The sequence below is a fragment of the Marmota flaviventris genome, chromosome 3, assembly GCF_047511675.1.
Source record: "Marmota flaviventris isolate mMarFla1 chromosome 3, mMarFla1.hap1, whole genome shotgun sequence".
Lineage (NCBI taxonomy): Eukaryota > Metazoa > Chordata > Mammalia > Rodentia > Sciuridae > Marmota > Marmota flaviventris.
Genome location: NC_092500.1, coordinates 42877952 through 42895060, shown reverse-complemented (window position 1 = coordinate 42895060; position 17109 = coordinate 42877952). Strand labels below are relative to the sequence as shown.

Sequence of the window (17109 nt, the reverse complement as noted above, 5' to 3'; positions counted from 1 at the left end):
TAGTCACTCAGGTATCTCTGTTACCAGATCAACTCGTTGTGTCACAATGCTTGTGTTATTTTACTAATAGTGGTCCCAAAGCACAAGAGTAGTGATGCTGACAAATTTTTACATTATATTGTTATGGTTTTTCTATTTTGTTATTAGTTATTATTGTTAATCTCTTACTGTACCTAATTTATAAATTAAACTTTACCATGGTTACTTCTGCATAGGAGAAAACATAGTATATATAGGGTTTGGTATTGTCTGCTGTTTCAGGCATCATGATAAAGGAAACTCAGATAAGAGAGAGATATTCTATTCTCACCACTTTGTGCTGAGATGAGTCTTAAAGGTTTTTTAAAATATATTGCAAGTCATTCACAGAAACCAGAGATATGTTTTTATTTAATTACCACAACCCCCATAAAAAATTGGAGACTGTTATTTCTGGAGACTCTTGGATTTCCTTTGGAAATACCTCCCAACTCAGAACAAAATCTGAACAGTCTGATTCAGTCTCAAAAAAATTATGCAAGAATACTTGTTGGAATAGGTGCTGTGTCACCGAGAACCACTGACATGAAGGGTTAAGATTGCAAAACCAGCTACAAACCATATATGGAAAAACCCATTTCTTAAAACTTGTGATGAACTCATGTTCTGTTTTCCGTTTGCTCAAAGCTGAAGTCAGCTATGCTTTGTGAAGCTGGCAGCTGAAGACAGAGAGGAGAATTCTCTCAGAAACCCAGGCTCTGGATTTAGCTCCCTGTGGCTTTGTGCCCACCAGACTGAGCATGCGGGTCACACTTGCTACTATGACCTGGCTGATTTCTTTTGTCTATAGTTATTCATATAAGGTAAATAACTTGCCAGATATTGAAAATGAAGATTTCATCAAAGAGTGTGTTCGAATACATAACAAGTTTCGATCAGAGGTGACTCCAACAGCCAGGGACATGCGATACATGGTAAGGAAAAAAAAAACAGTATTTGTGGCATAAGTCAATCAAAAACAGCTCAGGTATTAACTTTGGGGACATATTCTTGGTAATCTTGGATGATTTTTTGCTTATGATTAGTGTGTGCTGTAAATTCACAATCCGTGATTAAAATGCAGTTTAGCCCTTTACTCACCACATCAAAAGCAAACACCACAAGAGCAGTGTCGTTCTCTTTTGGGGCCCTTTCCTTCCTCATCTTGGGGAGACTTCTTTATTTTTTTGGTTATTTTCTTCCCTGTTAATAGGATTCTTTCGGTTTCTGTTTTTTCTTTTCTTGACTCTAAGCTCACTTTTTCTGTTGCCTTCTCAGGAAGACAATGTGGATTCTAGGGTAAGGATGGGATTTTTGATTCTGGGTTTGAATCCCTGATCTGTGACTTTGAGCTGGTTTGTAGCTTTTCTGAGCTTCTTCAGATGAGGGGTGTTGTGGCTAATAAATTGCATAGACAGTGAAACAGTATATACTATCTTGCACATAATTAGGCTTCAGTGAAACGTTGGTCTGTCTTCCTGGCTTAGATGCTAAATTCCATCAAACCAGATTATCGTTATTTCCTCAGCCCTAATTATTGCTTGAAGACTGTGTTTAGGGAAGATTTACATAGCATCACATCTCATGTGCCTTTTAAATCCCTGCTAGATCACACCACTTACATTGTTGTGGAAGATTCCATTCTTGATTCCCATATTGTTTAATAATTCCTTTTGCAGACTTGGGACCCAGCACTAGCCAAAATTGCAAAAGCGTGGGCAAAAACTTGTCAGTTTAGACATAACCCACAGCTGAAATCAAACAAGATGCACCCAAACTTCACTTCACTGGGAGAAAATATCTGGACTGGGTCTCTATTCTTATTTTCGGAGTCTTCAGCCATCTCAAACTGGTATAATGAAATTAAAGACTATGACTTCAACACCCGAAGATGCACAAAAGTCTGTGGTCATTACACTCAGGTAAGTATTGCCTGATGGTTTTTTGCTTTGTTTTGTTTTGCTTGTGGAGCTGAGGATTGAACCCAGGGCCTAGGGCATGCTAGGCAAGTATTCTGCCACTGAGTCACATCCCCAGCACTGCCCCCTTGTGTTTTTGAAACCATCTTTTCAAGTAGGAGGAGAAAACTGAAATCTGATATTAGGAAACATAAAGAAGGCCAGTGCCCCTGTAAATATGTGTAAGTAGACATAACAGTCCTAGTTCAAAGATAATAATAAATGGAATAGACTCCAATACCAGAGGAAATAATTCTTGAAAAGTTTAGTTAAATGGACAAAAGTGATATGTGAGGACCATCAATCTGGAAAAATACTAAATACTAGTACTGTATGAGATAACTTGCAAACATTATATTATTTAAAACCTTATAACATCTGATATCTGAATCTGAACTTTTACTAGCTAAATGATATTGAAGAGGTAACTTCTTAACCTCTCTGGTCCTGTTGGTTTGGATATCATCCCTTTATGGGTCTGTGGTGAGAACTGAATTAGGTCTTCAATGTAGAGAACTAAACCCTACAGTCACTGTGAAAGTGGTTGCTATAGCTTTGTCTTCCCAGACCCTAGGGATCTCTGGGCCTCTCCCCATGAGTAGAGTCCTCTTTTCAAGTAGGGGCAGAATAGGGTGGTCTCTTAATGAGAAGAGGTTAAGATCATTTAGCAGGGGTTCTAATAGCTATTTTGTGTCTAAAATATTAGCCCTCTCTTTTCCACCTAGATATAAAGCAACAATTTACAAATAAGTTCAGTTAATTTGGGAAGATCCATCTCTCAAATCTGAGGCCTCTGTGGCATAAATTTAAGTTTCCTTCTCTTATTTTGACTCCCTGTAATGATAGATATTATGCCTTACTTGAATATGCATGCAGAGGTTAGGAGTCTGTTCTCAATTTAACTGTATTCTAACCTCTATATATTTTGCATGCTGAGCTACTTGTCAATCATCTGAAGTACCAGGCTCATTCATACACATTATATACCTTCTACACCTTGTTAATTTTGCCTGGAATTGTTTTCCTTTTCAGTTGACTCAATCTTCATGAACCAACTTCTGTTTTTCTTGCTACATGAAGTCTTGCACACACACCCCACCCTTGGCTGGAGAGTTGTTCTGTCCTCTTTGCTCATTGGTACCTTGTCAGTAACTGTGAACAACACTAGCCAAGCACTGTAACACATCCATTTACACATAATGTCTCTTCCAAAATATGACCAACTTCTGAGGACTAGGGACCAATCCAGACTGTATCCCTCCTTCCCTGTCTCATTCCCTACATGTTTTCCCTCCCACTTTTCTTGAGATTATGCCCTAAAAATGTGTTAGCATATTGTTGACTTAGGCTCTGTTTTCTAGGACTCCGGAGTGAGATTTGTACTTTGAAGGCAGTGAACAAAGGTTAGATCCATCCATGGGCTAGTTTACCAGAAGTAATATTGGAAAAGGATCTGATAGCTTGATTAGGAGTCCATTTTTATTTTTATGAGAAATCTTGCTGATAGATTCAAGATCACTCAATTGCCATTTTAAATTCATGCTAGAAAGTTACCTCGAGTGGATATAGTAACTCCTGACTTATCCTCATCTTCTGTTGAAAATTGAGCTATTTATAAATTTTGGTCCATGTTGGCTGGTTATACAGAATAAAAAGAATAAATTCAGATAAATTATCTCCCCACAAAAGGTTTAATATTTCTTGACATGTTAATTTAACACTTTAGCTTTATATTCACTGGATACAGCCTATTATTAAGGAATAATTTTAGTGTGGTAATATAGAAGATCAATCAAATCATATGTTTTGTTGCTGCCAGTCCATTTTGGAAAAATTTGAGAACAGTTTGGCAGTGTAGATTACTTGGGTCTGATAGTGCCAGAGCTTCCCACTAGATGGCACTATTCGTCTTATTTTTGTTTTTAATCTCGATTTCCCCACACAATCACCCTCCTGAAATTTTTCTTACACTCTTACACTCTCATGCAACAATGAAAATTTCACAATTTCTCTGGCAGGTCTTATGCTGTTATGATATTATCATGCTTCTGATAATGATTCAGATGGCTCCATGCTGAGAATTGAAAGGGTAAAGATGGTGGGAAGAAATTGTTAGAGGAAAAAAAAAGAGATATGGCTCTCCCATATGGGTTCCCCTGATGCAAAACTTGTTAGAAAGTATAGAATCCCTAGGTTCTGGATGGATTTCATATGGAAAAACACTCTGAAAGCATCTTGCTCAGGGCATATACTGTCCTTACTGTACTTTGTGATCAGGCAAAATTAGCTCCCAATCTCCCATCTACAGAAAATAGTGTCAAAACACCATTAAAAAGAAGCCAAGTGCTTTGCACAGGGCCATTTGGAAAGATGACCTGAGGGCATCTCTGGAAAAGGCAGATCCTACCCATCACAGGATGTCAGGTATTAAAAAGTATAAAATAATTTCAAAGACTTTCCTTTGAGAAGAAAGCCCCATGGCACCCTGCTGACACAGGGCCACTCAGGGAATTGTTTTCCCAATTTTTTTTACCTTGTTCAGTCATCAAGGCACTCAGAGGACACTGGAGCCATGGTTTAAGTGTGTCTGGTACAACCCAGGCTGGCAGCAGTTCTTGGAGTGGTCAGTGTGATGGTGAGTGTATAGACATGAGGAATGCAAGAGTTAGGGTGTCACGGAGGCTTCCACCAAGATTTCAAAGTAGAGCCCGGTAGGCCAGACGGTGTGTGATAGTGTGCAAGCCCCTGAAAGCAGTCTCTTACAGAATGATACATGAAGCAGGGAGAGTGAGCCAAACCAAAATGGAGACCCCATGAAGTTAGAGATGCCAGGAACGAGGAATGCCTGCTGAGGGAAGCTGAGGCAGCAAATAAAGCCAACCTGTGAGGGTGGTCATGTGGGCCATATTACAACCCCAAGATGGCAGAGGTGGGGCTGCCCAAATTGTTCGGAGCTCACATCACACCACCCTGTCCACCAGATGTTAGACAGGGAATGATAGGATTTGATGTTATCTGCTAGTTTTAAATCTTGTGTTGGTTTAATTCCTTTTTTTTTTTTCACCTAGTCCTCTCTTTTTGAATGGAACTGTATATCCTGTGCCATTTTTTATTAGTGTTATTTTAGGGACTCATAGCTGTTTGCCTTGACTCTCAGAGGAAACTTTGGACTTTTGAACAATATTAAAATATTTGGGACTCCGGTGACTCTTGGGATGGACTAAATGTATTTGCAATAGGAGACAGACATGAGTCTTTGGGGACCAGGGGCAGAATGCTAGAATTCAGATCCTGAATGTCTCTCATGTGTTAAAGGTTAATACCGCCTGTGGCGGTATTAGGAGACTGGTAAAATGTTTAGTATTGAGGACTAGTGGAAGGAAGTTAGCTCATTGAGAGGTATGCCCTTGAAGAGAATATTGGGATTCGGCTGCTTCCTTTCTTTCTCTTTGCATTCTGGCTATTATATGCTCCTCTCATGATGTACTTAGTATGTTGTCACAGGCCCAAAGGCAACAGTCAACTGTCCATGAACTGAAACCTTTGAAACCATGAGCCACCGTAAGCCTTTCCTCCTTATTCTCTCAGGTATTTTTGTCACAGGGACAGAAAGTTGACTAACATACCAAGTAAAACATATAATAAATGCTAACTAAAATTTGTATACTTTTGGACAAAAATAGCATTAAAGATACAGTATTACAAACATTAAAAATACTTGAGATGTAATGACTCTATGGAAGGAAGTACTCAAAGACCAAAAGATAAAACATATCAAGCTAAGGTGAAAGCCAGGAACAGAGACCACATTGAACCCAGGTAGCATGTGGAAGAATCACCGGAAGAACTTGTTAAAATAGATTTTAAGGACAATTCCAGTGACTTTGATGCCAGAGTTCTGAGATGAACCCCAAATTCTGCAAATCATCCCATGCAAAATCAGCTTGAAATGAAATAAATAAAAATTCAGAAAATTTCAAAGTAAAACAAAAATAATTGAAAAGCAAAAGTTTAAGAATCAAACCTGGGGAACAATAGCCACTCCAAAAGCTAGATTCTCTCAGTAAGATGGAAGCCTAAGCCACTTCTATGCCTATGTAGGCCGGGGTTCCCTGTAGAGGATTCCTTGGAATGTGATATGCAGAGAAATGTTCCTCAGGAAATACTCCATTTAGACCACAGAGAAGGGACCATCCCTTTCTAAAAGAGGGTCCTGCTCCTCTTCTCTGGGATGTTGGAAATGCCTTTCCGGATCCTCTGCAGTGGTCAAACCAAGAGAAAAAAGACAGTCTGAAAAAGCAGCTGTCCTCACTGGTACTATGATCACGTCCCTAAATACTCCTTCACCTCCGATGCCACATGTAAACCCTGGGGGAACTCATATTGCATCCGCAGCCCCCCTCTCCCCTCACTCTTCACTGTTTTCCCAGGGAATAAATTTTTTCTGCAGTCACCCTGGCCATGGTTTAATTCTGTGAACGAATCTTTTCCTCTTTGGGTTCACATGAGTATTGCCCTCTCCAGCTCCAACTTGCTTCCTTGGAAAAGGGCTCCATGCTACATATGCCCTTAGAACCCTTCACGATGGTCAACACTCTTATGTAATGGTTGCAGGACTGATTTCCTCTATATTTTTGCAAAGGCACCTGCTGGCTCTTGCTCATCCACTATTACACCCCCATATTTAGCACAATTCTTATCACAAAATTACTCAACAAACTATGGTAAAAAATGATTTAAAATGTAAATCAGTACCACTGTAAAAAGGAATGCATTTAATTGTTGGCTTGTCTTCAGCTACTGACTCTTTAAATGCTTTGTTTAGTCGTCTATGACACCAAACACTCTTTGTCAGGTAAAGCTACATAATTTGTGGGGCCTGGTGCAAACTGAAAATGTATACTCCTTCATTCAAAAAGCAAGGGAAAAGTCCCACTGCTGGTGTTAGATTATGCAACAGTTTTGATTAACCAAATACGGAGCTCTTTTGAGCATGGATCCAATTTCCCAGCACAGGCTGCTCTCCCTGAAGCTGTCTCCACTCTTGATTTCCCTCCACATCACTGACTACTTTTGCATCTGATATGCTGCTCTTGACTTTTTCTTGGTCCCAAGCTCTGCTTTAATTTTTCATAATCTATTACTTTGCCTATGTGATGTAATCTAGCCTCATGTCTTTATACCTCTAACCTTACGCTGTTCACTGAACTGAAAATGGTTAAGTCCAGCAAATGTCCTGAATAGAACTGTTACCCATGCTCTACCCACCTTGCTTCTTCCCTAGTTTGAAACATCTCAATAAATGTTGCTTAGATCAAACCAAAATGCTTCCCACATCCATAATAAAAGCAAATCCTTCTACCTACGCTTCTAAGCTGAGCCATGAACTTGATCAGTCTTCAGGAATGCCATCACCCAAGTGTGAGTTACCATGTTTCATTCTTGTAACACTGAAATAGCCTCCAAAGTTACCTCTTTGTTAGTTAAAGCACTTACTACCATGCTCTTTTCAGTGTCTTTACTTCGTAACTGCTACTGGGTTCTTGCTAAGATATGATTAAAAAAAAAAAAAAAAAAAAAACCAGTCACTCACCTACAAGAATCTCCACGGTTGGTTCCCCTGCCTTTGAGCTAATTGTCTATGACTCTCCCCCACTCAGTAGATCAGGCTCTATTTGCCTTTATTCTGCCAGTCTAATATATTAAGGAAAGGCTGCCTCAGGGCCTTTGTTCCTGACAGGGCTCTACAGAATGCTCTTTCTTCATTGTTGAGGTCTCCTAAACCATTAGCCTCTATGTTGTACCCTCATTGTTCATGTCCCAGTTCAAATGCCTCCCATTCAGAAATGGCTTCTCTGAACACCCCTGTTAAATCAGCCCCCTTTCTCCCCACTGATCACTCTTCATTGTTAACCCTGTTTTATTTCTTCATTGTAGTAACTCAAAATTATCTTGTTTATATGTTTATTTCTCTCTCTCGAACACATACACACAGACTACCACCATCAACACCAATGACAGTAATTATAGATCTTGTTTCCAGCTGAATTTTGAGCACCTGAAACTTCCTTGGTAGTAAGTACTTTAACTAAATAGAGCAAATATAGCTTACCATGTTTAACCACTGAGCCACATCCCCAGCTCTTTTTATTTTTCATTTCGAGGCAGGGTCTTATTAAGTTGCTTAAGGCCTAATCATACCCAAATGTTCATTTCACTGTTTTCCTCTGTGTTAATATCCTCATTTATTTTCAGGTTGTCTGGGCAGACAGTTACAAGGTTGGCTGTGCAGTACAGTTTTGCCCTAGAGTTTCTGGCTTTGAAAGTCTTTCCAATGGAGCACATTTTATATGCAACTATGGACCAGCGTAAGTGCCTGAATTAACCTCTTTCTAAAAGTTAATGTTATATTTTAAAAGTATTCATCTTCATTTTAGAAAATCTAGTTAATAAAGTATAGAGAAGAAAATTAATATAACTCTTAATTACTCTGCCCAGAGATCTACTCCATTAACATTCTGGTACTTTTTTTTGTGTGTTTCTATACTCTTTTTAAATACACATATTTTTAAAAGCAGAAAGACTCAAGTGTTTATCAGGGACACAAACTAGTCTGATATGGTAATAACACAAGATGGGTCAATTTTTTATTAGTTTGTTAAAAATTTGGCAAATTTTATAGAATCTTCTAAACAAAAGAACTAAAGTTCTTCAATTTATATAACTTCATACTTTTGGTAGTTCTGTTTTTAAATGAAAAATGTTTTCACCCTTTGGAAAAAGTGGGAAGTGACCTTACCCATATCCTTAAAATAAACACATAAACACACACATAACATACCCAGATACATGTATAGGTATGTACATTTGTGTATTGTAAACATATGTAAAAAACTGTTACCATGCTGTAAATACAAGTTTTGTATTTTTTTTTACTTAAAATTATACCATGTCTTTGTTACTTAATTTAAACCTGAAACTCAATTTCAATAATTATAAAATCATTGATGTTTTATATAATGCTTACAACATGCCAAGCACTGTTCTGAGTAATAATTTACATGTATTTAATCTTCATTAAAAGTTTAGGAAATGTAAAAAAAAGTTACACCTTTATCTTGTTTTGCAGATGAGGAAACTAAGGCATGGGCAAAGGAAATAACCTGCCCTGTCCTACAGTTAGTAAATGTCTTGGCTGGCCTCTGATCTGGCTGTCTATCTCAGATTGTGCTCTTGATAGTTAATAAAACAGTTAATCTCAGTGAAGAATTTAGATTGTTCTGTATTTTGTGAACAACTATAGTCAGAAATATTCAGTCACTTTTATGTTCCTACAATTCCTAGGAGTAATACTAGTAACTTGACCCTTTTTAACTTTTTAATACCTTTTACCAAATTACTTTTCATCATTTATTTTCAATTTATACTGGGGATTGAACCCAAGGGGCTGCTTAACCACTGAGGAACATACCCAGCTCTTTTTTATTTTTCATTTTGAGTCACAGTCTCATTAAGTTGCTTAGGGTCTCACCAAGTTACTGAAACTGGCCTAGAATTTGTGACCCTCCTGCCTCAGCCTCCTGAGTAGCTGGAATTATAGTCATGCAACATCACACCCTGGCACATTATAAGTATTTTCTAACTTGAAAGAAATTATATTTGTTTTCTTTTGCATCTCTGATTACTAATGATGATAAAATCTCTTCACCTGATTGTCTATTTATATTCCTTCTTGGTAAATCATATGATCTTCCCATTTTTCTTTTAGAGTGGTTTTCTTAATGATTGATATTAGCTGTTTATATTTTAAGGCTTTTTAACCATTCGCCACATATGTAACATTGTTTTCTTTAATTTGTTGCCCTTGAGTTTTGTTTGGAGGGAAGGGAACTAAAATCAAGTATCCTTCAGAAAAGAACAACTTTGACTTAAGATTCCATAGTTGGAAAATAAGGAAAACCAAAGAAAAGGTAGACAAAACCTTAATTCAACCAGTGATAGTTTTTCATGACAGTTTAATGATTAAGGTACAGTTAATTTACCATGTGACCAGAGACAAATTAGTTAATTCTCTGAATCTGTTTTGTTGTCAAAAGTCAAAATAATAATAGCATCTATATTTAGTGTAGCTATAAGAGTCATAGAAAGCTATGTAAAAACACCAAGTATGTATAATGCCTGGCACTGGTGATTGTTCATAAGTATTTATGAACATTATTAATTGCATTAATTTCATTATTAATTGCATGTGTGAATTCTAGTACAGAATCACTTTACTTACTTTTGGTCATAAACATTGTTGTGAAACTTATGTTTCTATAAAAAACTGAGTTAGCTTCATACATTCATTTATTCAGCAAATATTTCTTTACTAAACTTCAAAGAAGAGCAAGCCAGATGCACTCTGCCCTTATTTATATTTATGAGGCAGATCAATAAATATATATGACTGCATTATAATGGGGAAACTAAGAGAATATAAATAATACTCTAATAGGAACTACCACTGGAAAAGGCCCTGTTTAAAATAAAATGATCAGGGAAGGACATTCTGTGATAATTTTAGCTTAGGTGTGAAAAATGAGAAGGAATCAGATGTGAGAACTGCAGGAAGAGTTGTGCAGAGGGGAGAACAACTGCAAAACTTACATGGAGAGGACTTTGGCAAGTTTGAAGCATGGACAGAGACCAGGGTATTAGAGCATTGAGTGAAATGAAACCAAGGGGAAGATGGCAGCAGAGATCTCACAGGGCCTTGTAGATCATGGCGAGGGTTAACCTTAGTCAAGTCAGTAGAGGAACCCATCAAAGTATCTTAAATAGGGGACTCATGATGAGATCTGCTTTAAATCTGGAGATCAGTCTGTGAAGTGTGGAAAAGGAACTGGAGCGGCAGAAGACAGAGGGGCCAGTTAGGAAGGTCTTCATTTCCTTCTGCCTTCTGAGGCCTTTTCTTATATCTTCAAAACCGTACGCCCTCACACCACATAATCCAGTATTTCCCCAGTGTTTCTGAGAATGCCTCAGAAGGGGAATAGGATGCTTAATTCTCCAGTCACCTGTACCTCTCTCTTCTTCATTCCCCTGGGCATCATTCATCAAAGCCATGGTAACAGATCTCTACCCAGAGTGGTTAGTGGAGAACAGGACTGTAACACAGAGGAGGAAATAACCTTAATTACAAGAACAGTAGCTAGTATGGTTTGGCCATCTCTGCCTTGGGAACCCTTAATCATATTTAACTTCTCTTCCCCAATGTCCTAATCTTCTCTCTCAAGGTACTAGAAAGAAATACTAAAGCTTTCTGCTTCTTCACTGGATAGAATACTTCAGATCTCTTTGTCATAATCACTCTCACTTAGACAAACCCAGGTCTTTCTAGTAGCATGCTTTTCCCAAATGCATTCTTCACTTTACCTACAACTCACAACTATATTGTTTTTAGCTTATTTTTAAGTAGCAATGTTTTCCTTCTCCTTTACAGTTTGGAATGCATAGTTGAAGCATAAGGTAGCATAAATGATTTTGTTAAAACCATCTAGAATTTAAACAATTTAATGAGTATTATGCTTTTTAACAATGAAAGATATTCCAAGACTAACGTCTAATTTGGATCTTTTGTGACTGCTATCAGAATTTCTACTATATTGCTTTGATTATACAGTACAAGGATAAATTTCACTTCTGAAGCAACCAATAATGTGAAGCCAAATGAGATTAGAACATATATCTTGGATTGAAAAATAAATGAGGTGTTAATATAAAGCCTCTAACTGGGGGCTTCTTAACACTAGAGTTAAATGTATAGTTTTACTGGGACGGGAGTTCATGAACATGGTTCAGAAAAAAATTACAATTCCTTCCACTGTGAATGAAGACAACAGACTAGGCTTTTTAGCACTGTGACTCTGTATTAACAATATCTGTGTCTTTGAAAATAGTAGTTATTTTCACATTAACTCTAGTTGCTGCAGATACCTAAAAATATTTATGATTAACATTGATTTGAAACTACTTACAATATTAGAACCTGCTAGATCTGGTTTAATACTTAATAGAAAAGCACACATTTCTATATCATGATTCTTTTTTCAACATTTTGATGCTCATTTCTGTTTAATCAGTTTCCCACATTCCTATGTATTTTATGCAATTAAAAATCATCCTATTTTAAGAAAGAGTCCATAGGATTTACCAAGCTATCAAAAGGCAAAGAAGAACTGCATTCCAAAAGCAGAGTTTAAAAAATTAGTGCAATGGTAGATTTGCTGATATAATGTACCAAGCCTGTGAGCATTGCTACTCTTTAGGTGCTCATGGGAATATAAAATGTTTATATATAATTTCACTTTCGGGGGCTGGGGATGTGGCTCAAGCGGTAGCGCGCTCGCCTGGCATGCATGCGGCCCGGGTTCGATCCTCAGCACCACATACAAACAAAGATGTTGTGTCCGCTGAAAACTAAAAAATAAATATTAAAAAATTCTCTAAAATATATATATATAATTTCACTTTCTATCAGTGACCTTGGTCAGTTATTTGTACTGTGCCTAAGCCATTAGCTATCTAATAGGGATAAATAAGAAACAGTAACATCCTCATAGAAATGTTGTGAAGATTATCTCATTCAAGGATGCTTAAAACAGTGCCTAACACATAGTGAATGACCAATATTTAGCTATTATTCACAGATCATCTTTTATGTGAAAACAACCTGTAATTCAGAATTTCCTGTGTGTGTGTGTGTATTTTGAAAGGCATTTCCTATCCAATAAAAACTATGGTGGCTAGGTTGAATAATGAGAGTAAATACAGGTCATGATAGCTTTCATGAGATGGGCAGATTTTTGGATGACAGCAATTACACAGGCCAGAGAACAGTAGATGAAGCACAGCTCTGGTGTCAGACAAATCTAGTTTTCCTCCTGACTCAGGTATGTGTAAATTGTGATTTGGGGCAAGTCAATAATCTCTTAGATCCTCAGAAATAAAAATAACGTCCTCCCAGAATTGTCAGAAGTGAAATAATGTAAATTAAGAGGGCCATTGAATGAACCCTACACATACTAGTAGCTTTCCATTTATTTCCTTTTCTTCACATTTTATTAACTACTTGTTGCTTACAAGCTCTCAATAATTTTCACTTCCACCTTATTATCATTCTGGATCTGGTCAAGGATTCACAGTAAATTGTAATTGGAAACAAAAACTCTACTAATAGACAGGCTTCTTCTGCTTTACAGAGGAAATTACCCAACTTGGCCATACCAGAAGGGATACACCTGCAGTGCTTGTCCTCCAGATGACAAATGTTTACAAAATCTCTGTGGTGAGTAAAAGGAACAACCCACAAATGAAATAATGGAATAGAAACTATTATGCCTTTCTCTACGGTTAAGAGTGTAATTATTTTATCCTAATAGCTATTTTCGAGGAAATTGGCATCGAGGAGTAACCAACCCAATGGCTTACCGTTCTAGAAATAAATATGTTTAAGAAAAATTTGAGATATTCTTTAAGAAGATCTTTTAAAATATCCTTCATTTTCTCATGGTGTGAAGGAAAACCTCGAGTAAGCTATTGTGCAAATCGCATAATACTTTGTTTATCTGTAACAAACTCAACTGCTCAGAACAGCAGGGCTGGGGTGGGATGCTTAGGATAGGACAGTGAGCCAAGTTTTACTGCATAAATTTTCATTTGGAAAAAAAATGTTGCATTGCTTACATTTCCTAAGATTTCTTTCACACACAAAATTAGGATTCTATTAAATTGCTGTTTCCTTCCTATTTGTAAATATTAAACTGTAAACCTTACTCCAGGCATAGGGGCACTTTCTGGATCAACTCTCTAAGCCAGTTATTTTTCCCTCAGTCCAACCATTTTTTTTTTTTTTTTTTAAATTCCACTCACATCAAGTTTGTTAGGAAAACCCAGTAACATGTATCCAAAATGCAACTAATCTCTTCTGAGAATACAACATGTTAACCAAATTCTTTTAGGGTGTTACAACAAAGCATACATTTATACACAAGTATGTATCCGTGTGTAAGTTTCTTCCACATTAGGCAGTATAATATACGAGTTAAAACCATAGATTTTAGAACCATATGCCAGTTTCCAGTTCAGTGTCCAGTTCTACCACTGTGACCTCAGGCAACTTTCTGAACCTATTTCCATAACTATAAAATGTGCTTGATAGTATCACCTCATGGGTTTGGTGAAATAACTTAGGGTAAAATCACGTTTTCCCTTTAAAGTTTCTACATAATTAGTAATGCCATCACAATAATATTGCTGACAGTTTGTTTTTGATCTTTGGAGCTCTAAACTTGAGATGGTCTCTAATCTTGGGAGATAAAACTCAGATTAAAGCTCTAGTCCAAGAATGAAAATCCCTGAGCTCCTAAGGGTAAAAGCATATTTTATGCAAGCATATACTTGCATATTTACAAGATATTGTAAAACATATCACCCATTTACCATAGCATCCTCCAGATTAATTCTGCCACTAATTTTCAGAAAACTCAATTTTTCTGTAAAATGTTGGCTTCCTTGAAAGCATTCCATTTTTCTGCACTAGCGGGGAATGACAGGATTTATAATTTAAAAAATGAAAGGATAATCATCCCCATCCCACCTTTTATCCTGAAGTCTGAGTAGGGTAAAGTTAGATAAAACCTTTTATTTAACAGATTTCAACTCACAAATTATGGCAAACACCAGAAAAAAAAATTGTTCATAGTCTTCTAGATACTATCTGTAGTTCAATAAATACCAAGAGGCCATACCAAACTGTTTTGCAACATATGTCAAGCACACCCATGATACAAAGGTAATTTTAGCTAGAAGATGTATATTTGTTGAATATTTAAAAATATATACAAGAAAAAAATAATTAGAATATCACACCCTTGAATTCATGGATATAACTGCAAAAAGTTAGGGTAGCAGCTTCATGGTAACTCAGCACAAAGCTCACTCCCAGGTATGATGATGTTCAAAGATGCTCACAAGTGCCCAGAGGGCTAGGTACTTGATGGCTTCCATTACAGGAACCCAAGAGCAACTGATGTACAACTGGTGTGGAAAAGGTCATTTAATAAAACAAAAAATCAAGAAGGCTAAAGGCAGTTGTGGGACTTATTTCCTCCCAGTACTCTGAAATAAAAAATCTAAATAAAGCTCAGTAAAAAAAGGTGCATAGTTACTGCTTTTAATAAGCCAAAAGTCCTAATGATGACTTAGTGATAAACTGGAATGGATGAAAGAAGCTACTGTCCCTTTAGTATTGATTCAGCATTCACAATATCGTTGTTCTCAGGGAAGGACCCATTCTCAAGAAAAATATTTTGATAAACTGCTCATGTTGATTATTTCTAATATGATTTAAATTTTTAAATTTTTTTTACTCTTGATTGTATTTATTATCTGAAGGATATAGTTATGTAAGATAATTTTCTATTTATAATAGATAGTTTACTCTGTATAAAAAGTTCATATAAAAAGCAGACTTAAAAATACAATGTTAGTACAGTTAGGACAAAAAAATTCTTTTGGCGAGGATGTGGGGAAAAGGTACTTTCATACACTGCTGATGAGACTGCAAATTGGTGCAGCCACTATGGAAAGCAATATGGAGATTTCTTGGAAAATTGGGAATGGAACCACCATTTGACCCAGCTAACCCTCTCCTCGGTCTATACCCAAAGGACTTAAAAACAGTATACTACAGGGACACAGTGACATCAATGTTTACAGCAGCACAATTCACAATAGCTAAACTGTGGAACCAACCTAGATGCCCTTCAATAGATGGTTAAAAAAAAAAATGTGGCATATATACACAATGGAATATTACTCAGCAATACAAGAGAATAAAATCATGGCATTTGCAGGTAAATGGGTGAAGTTCAAGAAGATAAAGCTAAGTGAAGTGAGCCAATCCCAAAAAACCAAATGCTTTCTTTGACATAAAGAGGCTGATTCATAGTGGGATAGGAAGAGGGAACATGGGAAGAATAGATAAACTCTATTAGGGCAGAGGGGTTGGAGGGGAAGGGAGGGCACATGGGGTTATTAATGATGGTGGAATGTGATAATCATTATTATCCAAAGTACAGGTATGAAGACATGGATTGGTGTGAATATACTTTGTATACAACCAGAGATATGAAAAATTGTGCTCTATATGTGTAATAAGAATTGTAATGCATTCTGCTGTCATATATAAATAAAACAATTCTTAAATTACCTTTGAAAATCACTGCAATGAAGTCAATAATTACACTTCTTTTTTTTTTTAAATAAAAATCTTACCTGTACCTAACTTTTTTTTTTTTTAAATTCTCCCTGACTTCACAGTTAATCCAAAGAGAGACAAGGTCACACGTATGTATACACATCCTAAATTGTTTCATTAAGCACTATGTAATTTATGTCATTCCATTATGAGAAACAATGTCTTAGAGGACTTTCTATGTTTATTTCACAGGTTACTACTCTCTTGTGGATCCAGCCTGGCCCATATTTTTACGAAACAGATACACATCTCTCTTTCTTATTGCTAATTCAATAATTCTAATAATGTCCGTTATAATTACCATTTGGATAAAGAAAAAATACCCTAATTTAAGTCTTTTAGACTAATGCAGTCTGGGGGGGAGGGAGAGATTTATTCATATGGCTTTTTAAAAAAAGTAACAATTGGGTGTATTTCTAATTTCCACTTTAAAACATTATTTTTAAAAAATACACTGCTGCAGTAAAGACTTGCTCAAAATAAAAATGGCTCAACTTCCTAATTATAGAATAAACTCATCTTTACTTTGCACTTTTTTATGAATAAGCATTGTTTTCAGGTTGCCACCACTGGGCTTTCCATATGTAATCTAGTTCCTGTGCTTTAGTTTAGCTTCCAAATCTATAAAATGAATGAGCTAGACTTATGTGATTCTAAGTTAACTCCAGTGATTGGTGCTTCTTACATGCTGCTTTAGCTCAATGTACCTGGTTTCCCTGTTCTCTTGCAATTTGGTATCTTTCTGGTTTAACACTTCCTCAGACTTGATAACTGAAGTATTTGATTTCAGAGGCCTTGATTTTCTGCTTATGAGCTGTTTACTCTTAAAAC

At 36.6% G+C, this 17109-nt stretch overlaps 1 protein-coding gene across 1 annotated transcript; it reads left to right on the top strand.

Moving 5' to 3' along the window:
- The first annotated feature begins 650 nt into the window (after window positions 1–650).
- Window positions 651–16780, top strand: Glipr1 (GLI pathogenesis related 1). The gene is made up of 6 exons (XM_027922034.2): window positions 651–953; window positions 1698–1940; window positions 8232–8344; window positions 13220–13305; window positions 16341–16367; window positions 16471–16780. The coding sequence occupies exons 1-6, from the start codon at window positions 780–782 to the stop codon at window positions 16623–16625; spliced, it is 798 nt and encodes a 265-aa protein (XP_027777835.1). The 5' UTR covers window positions 651–779; the 3' UTR covers window positions 16626–16780.
- The last annotated feature ends 329 nt before the right edge of the window (window positions 16781–17109 follow it).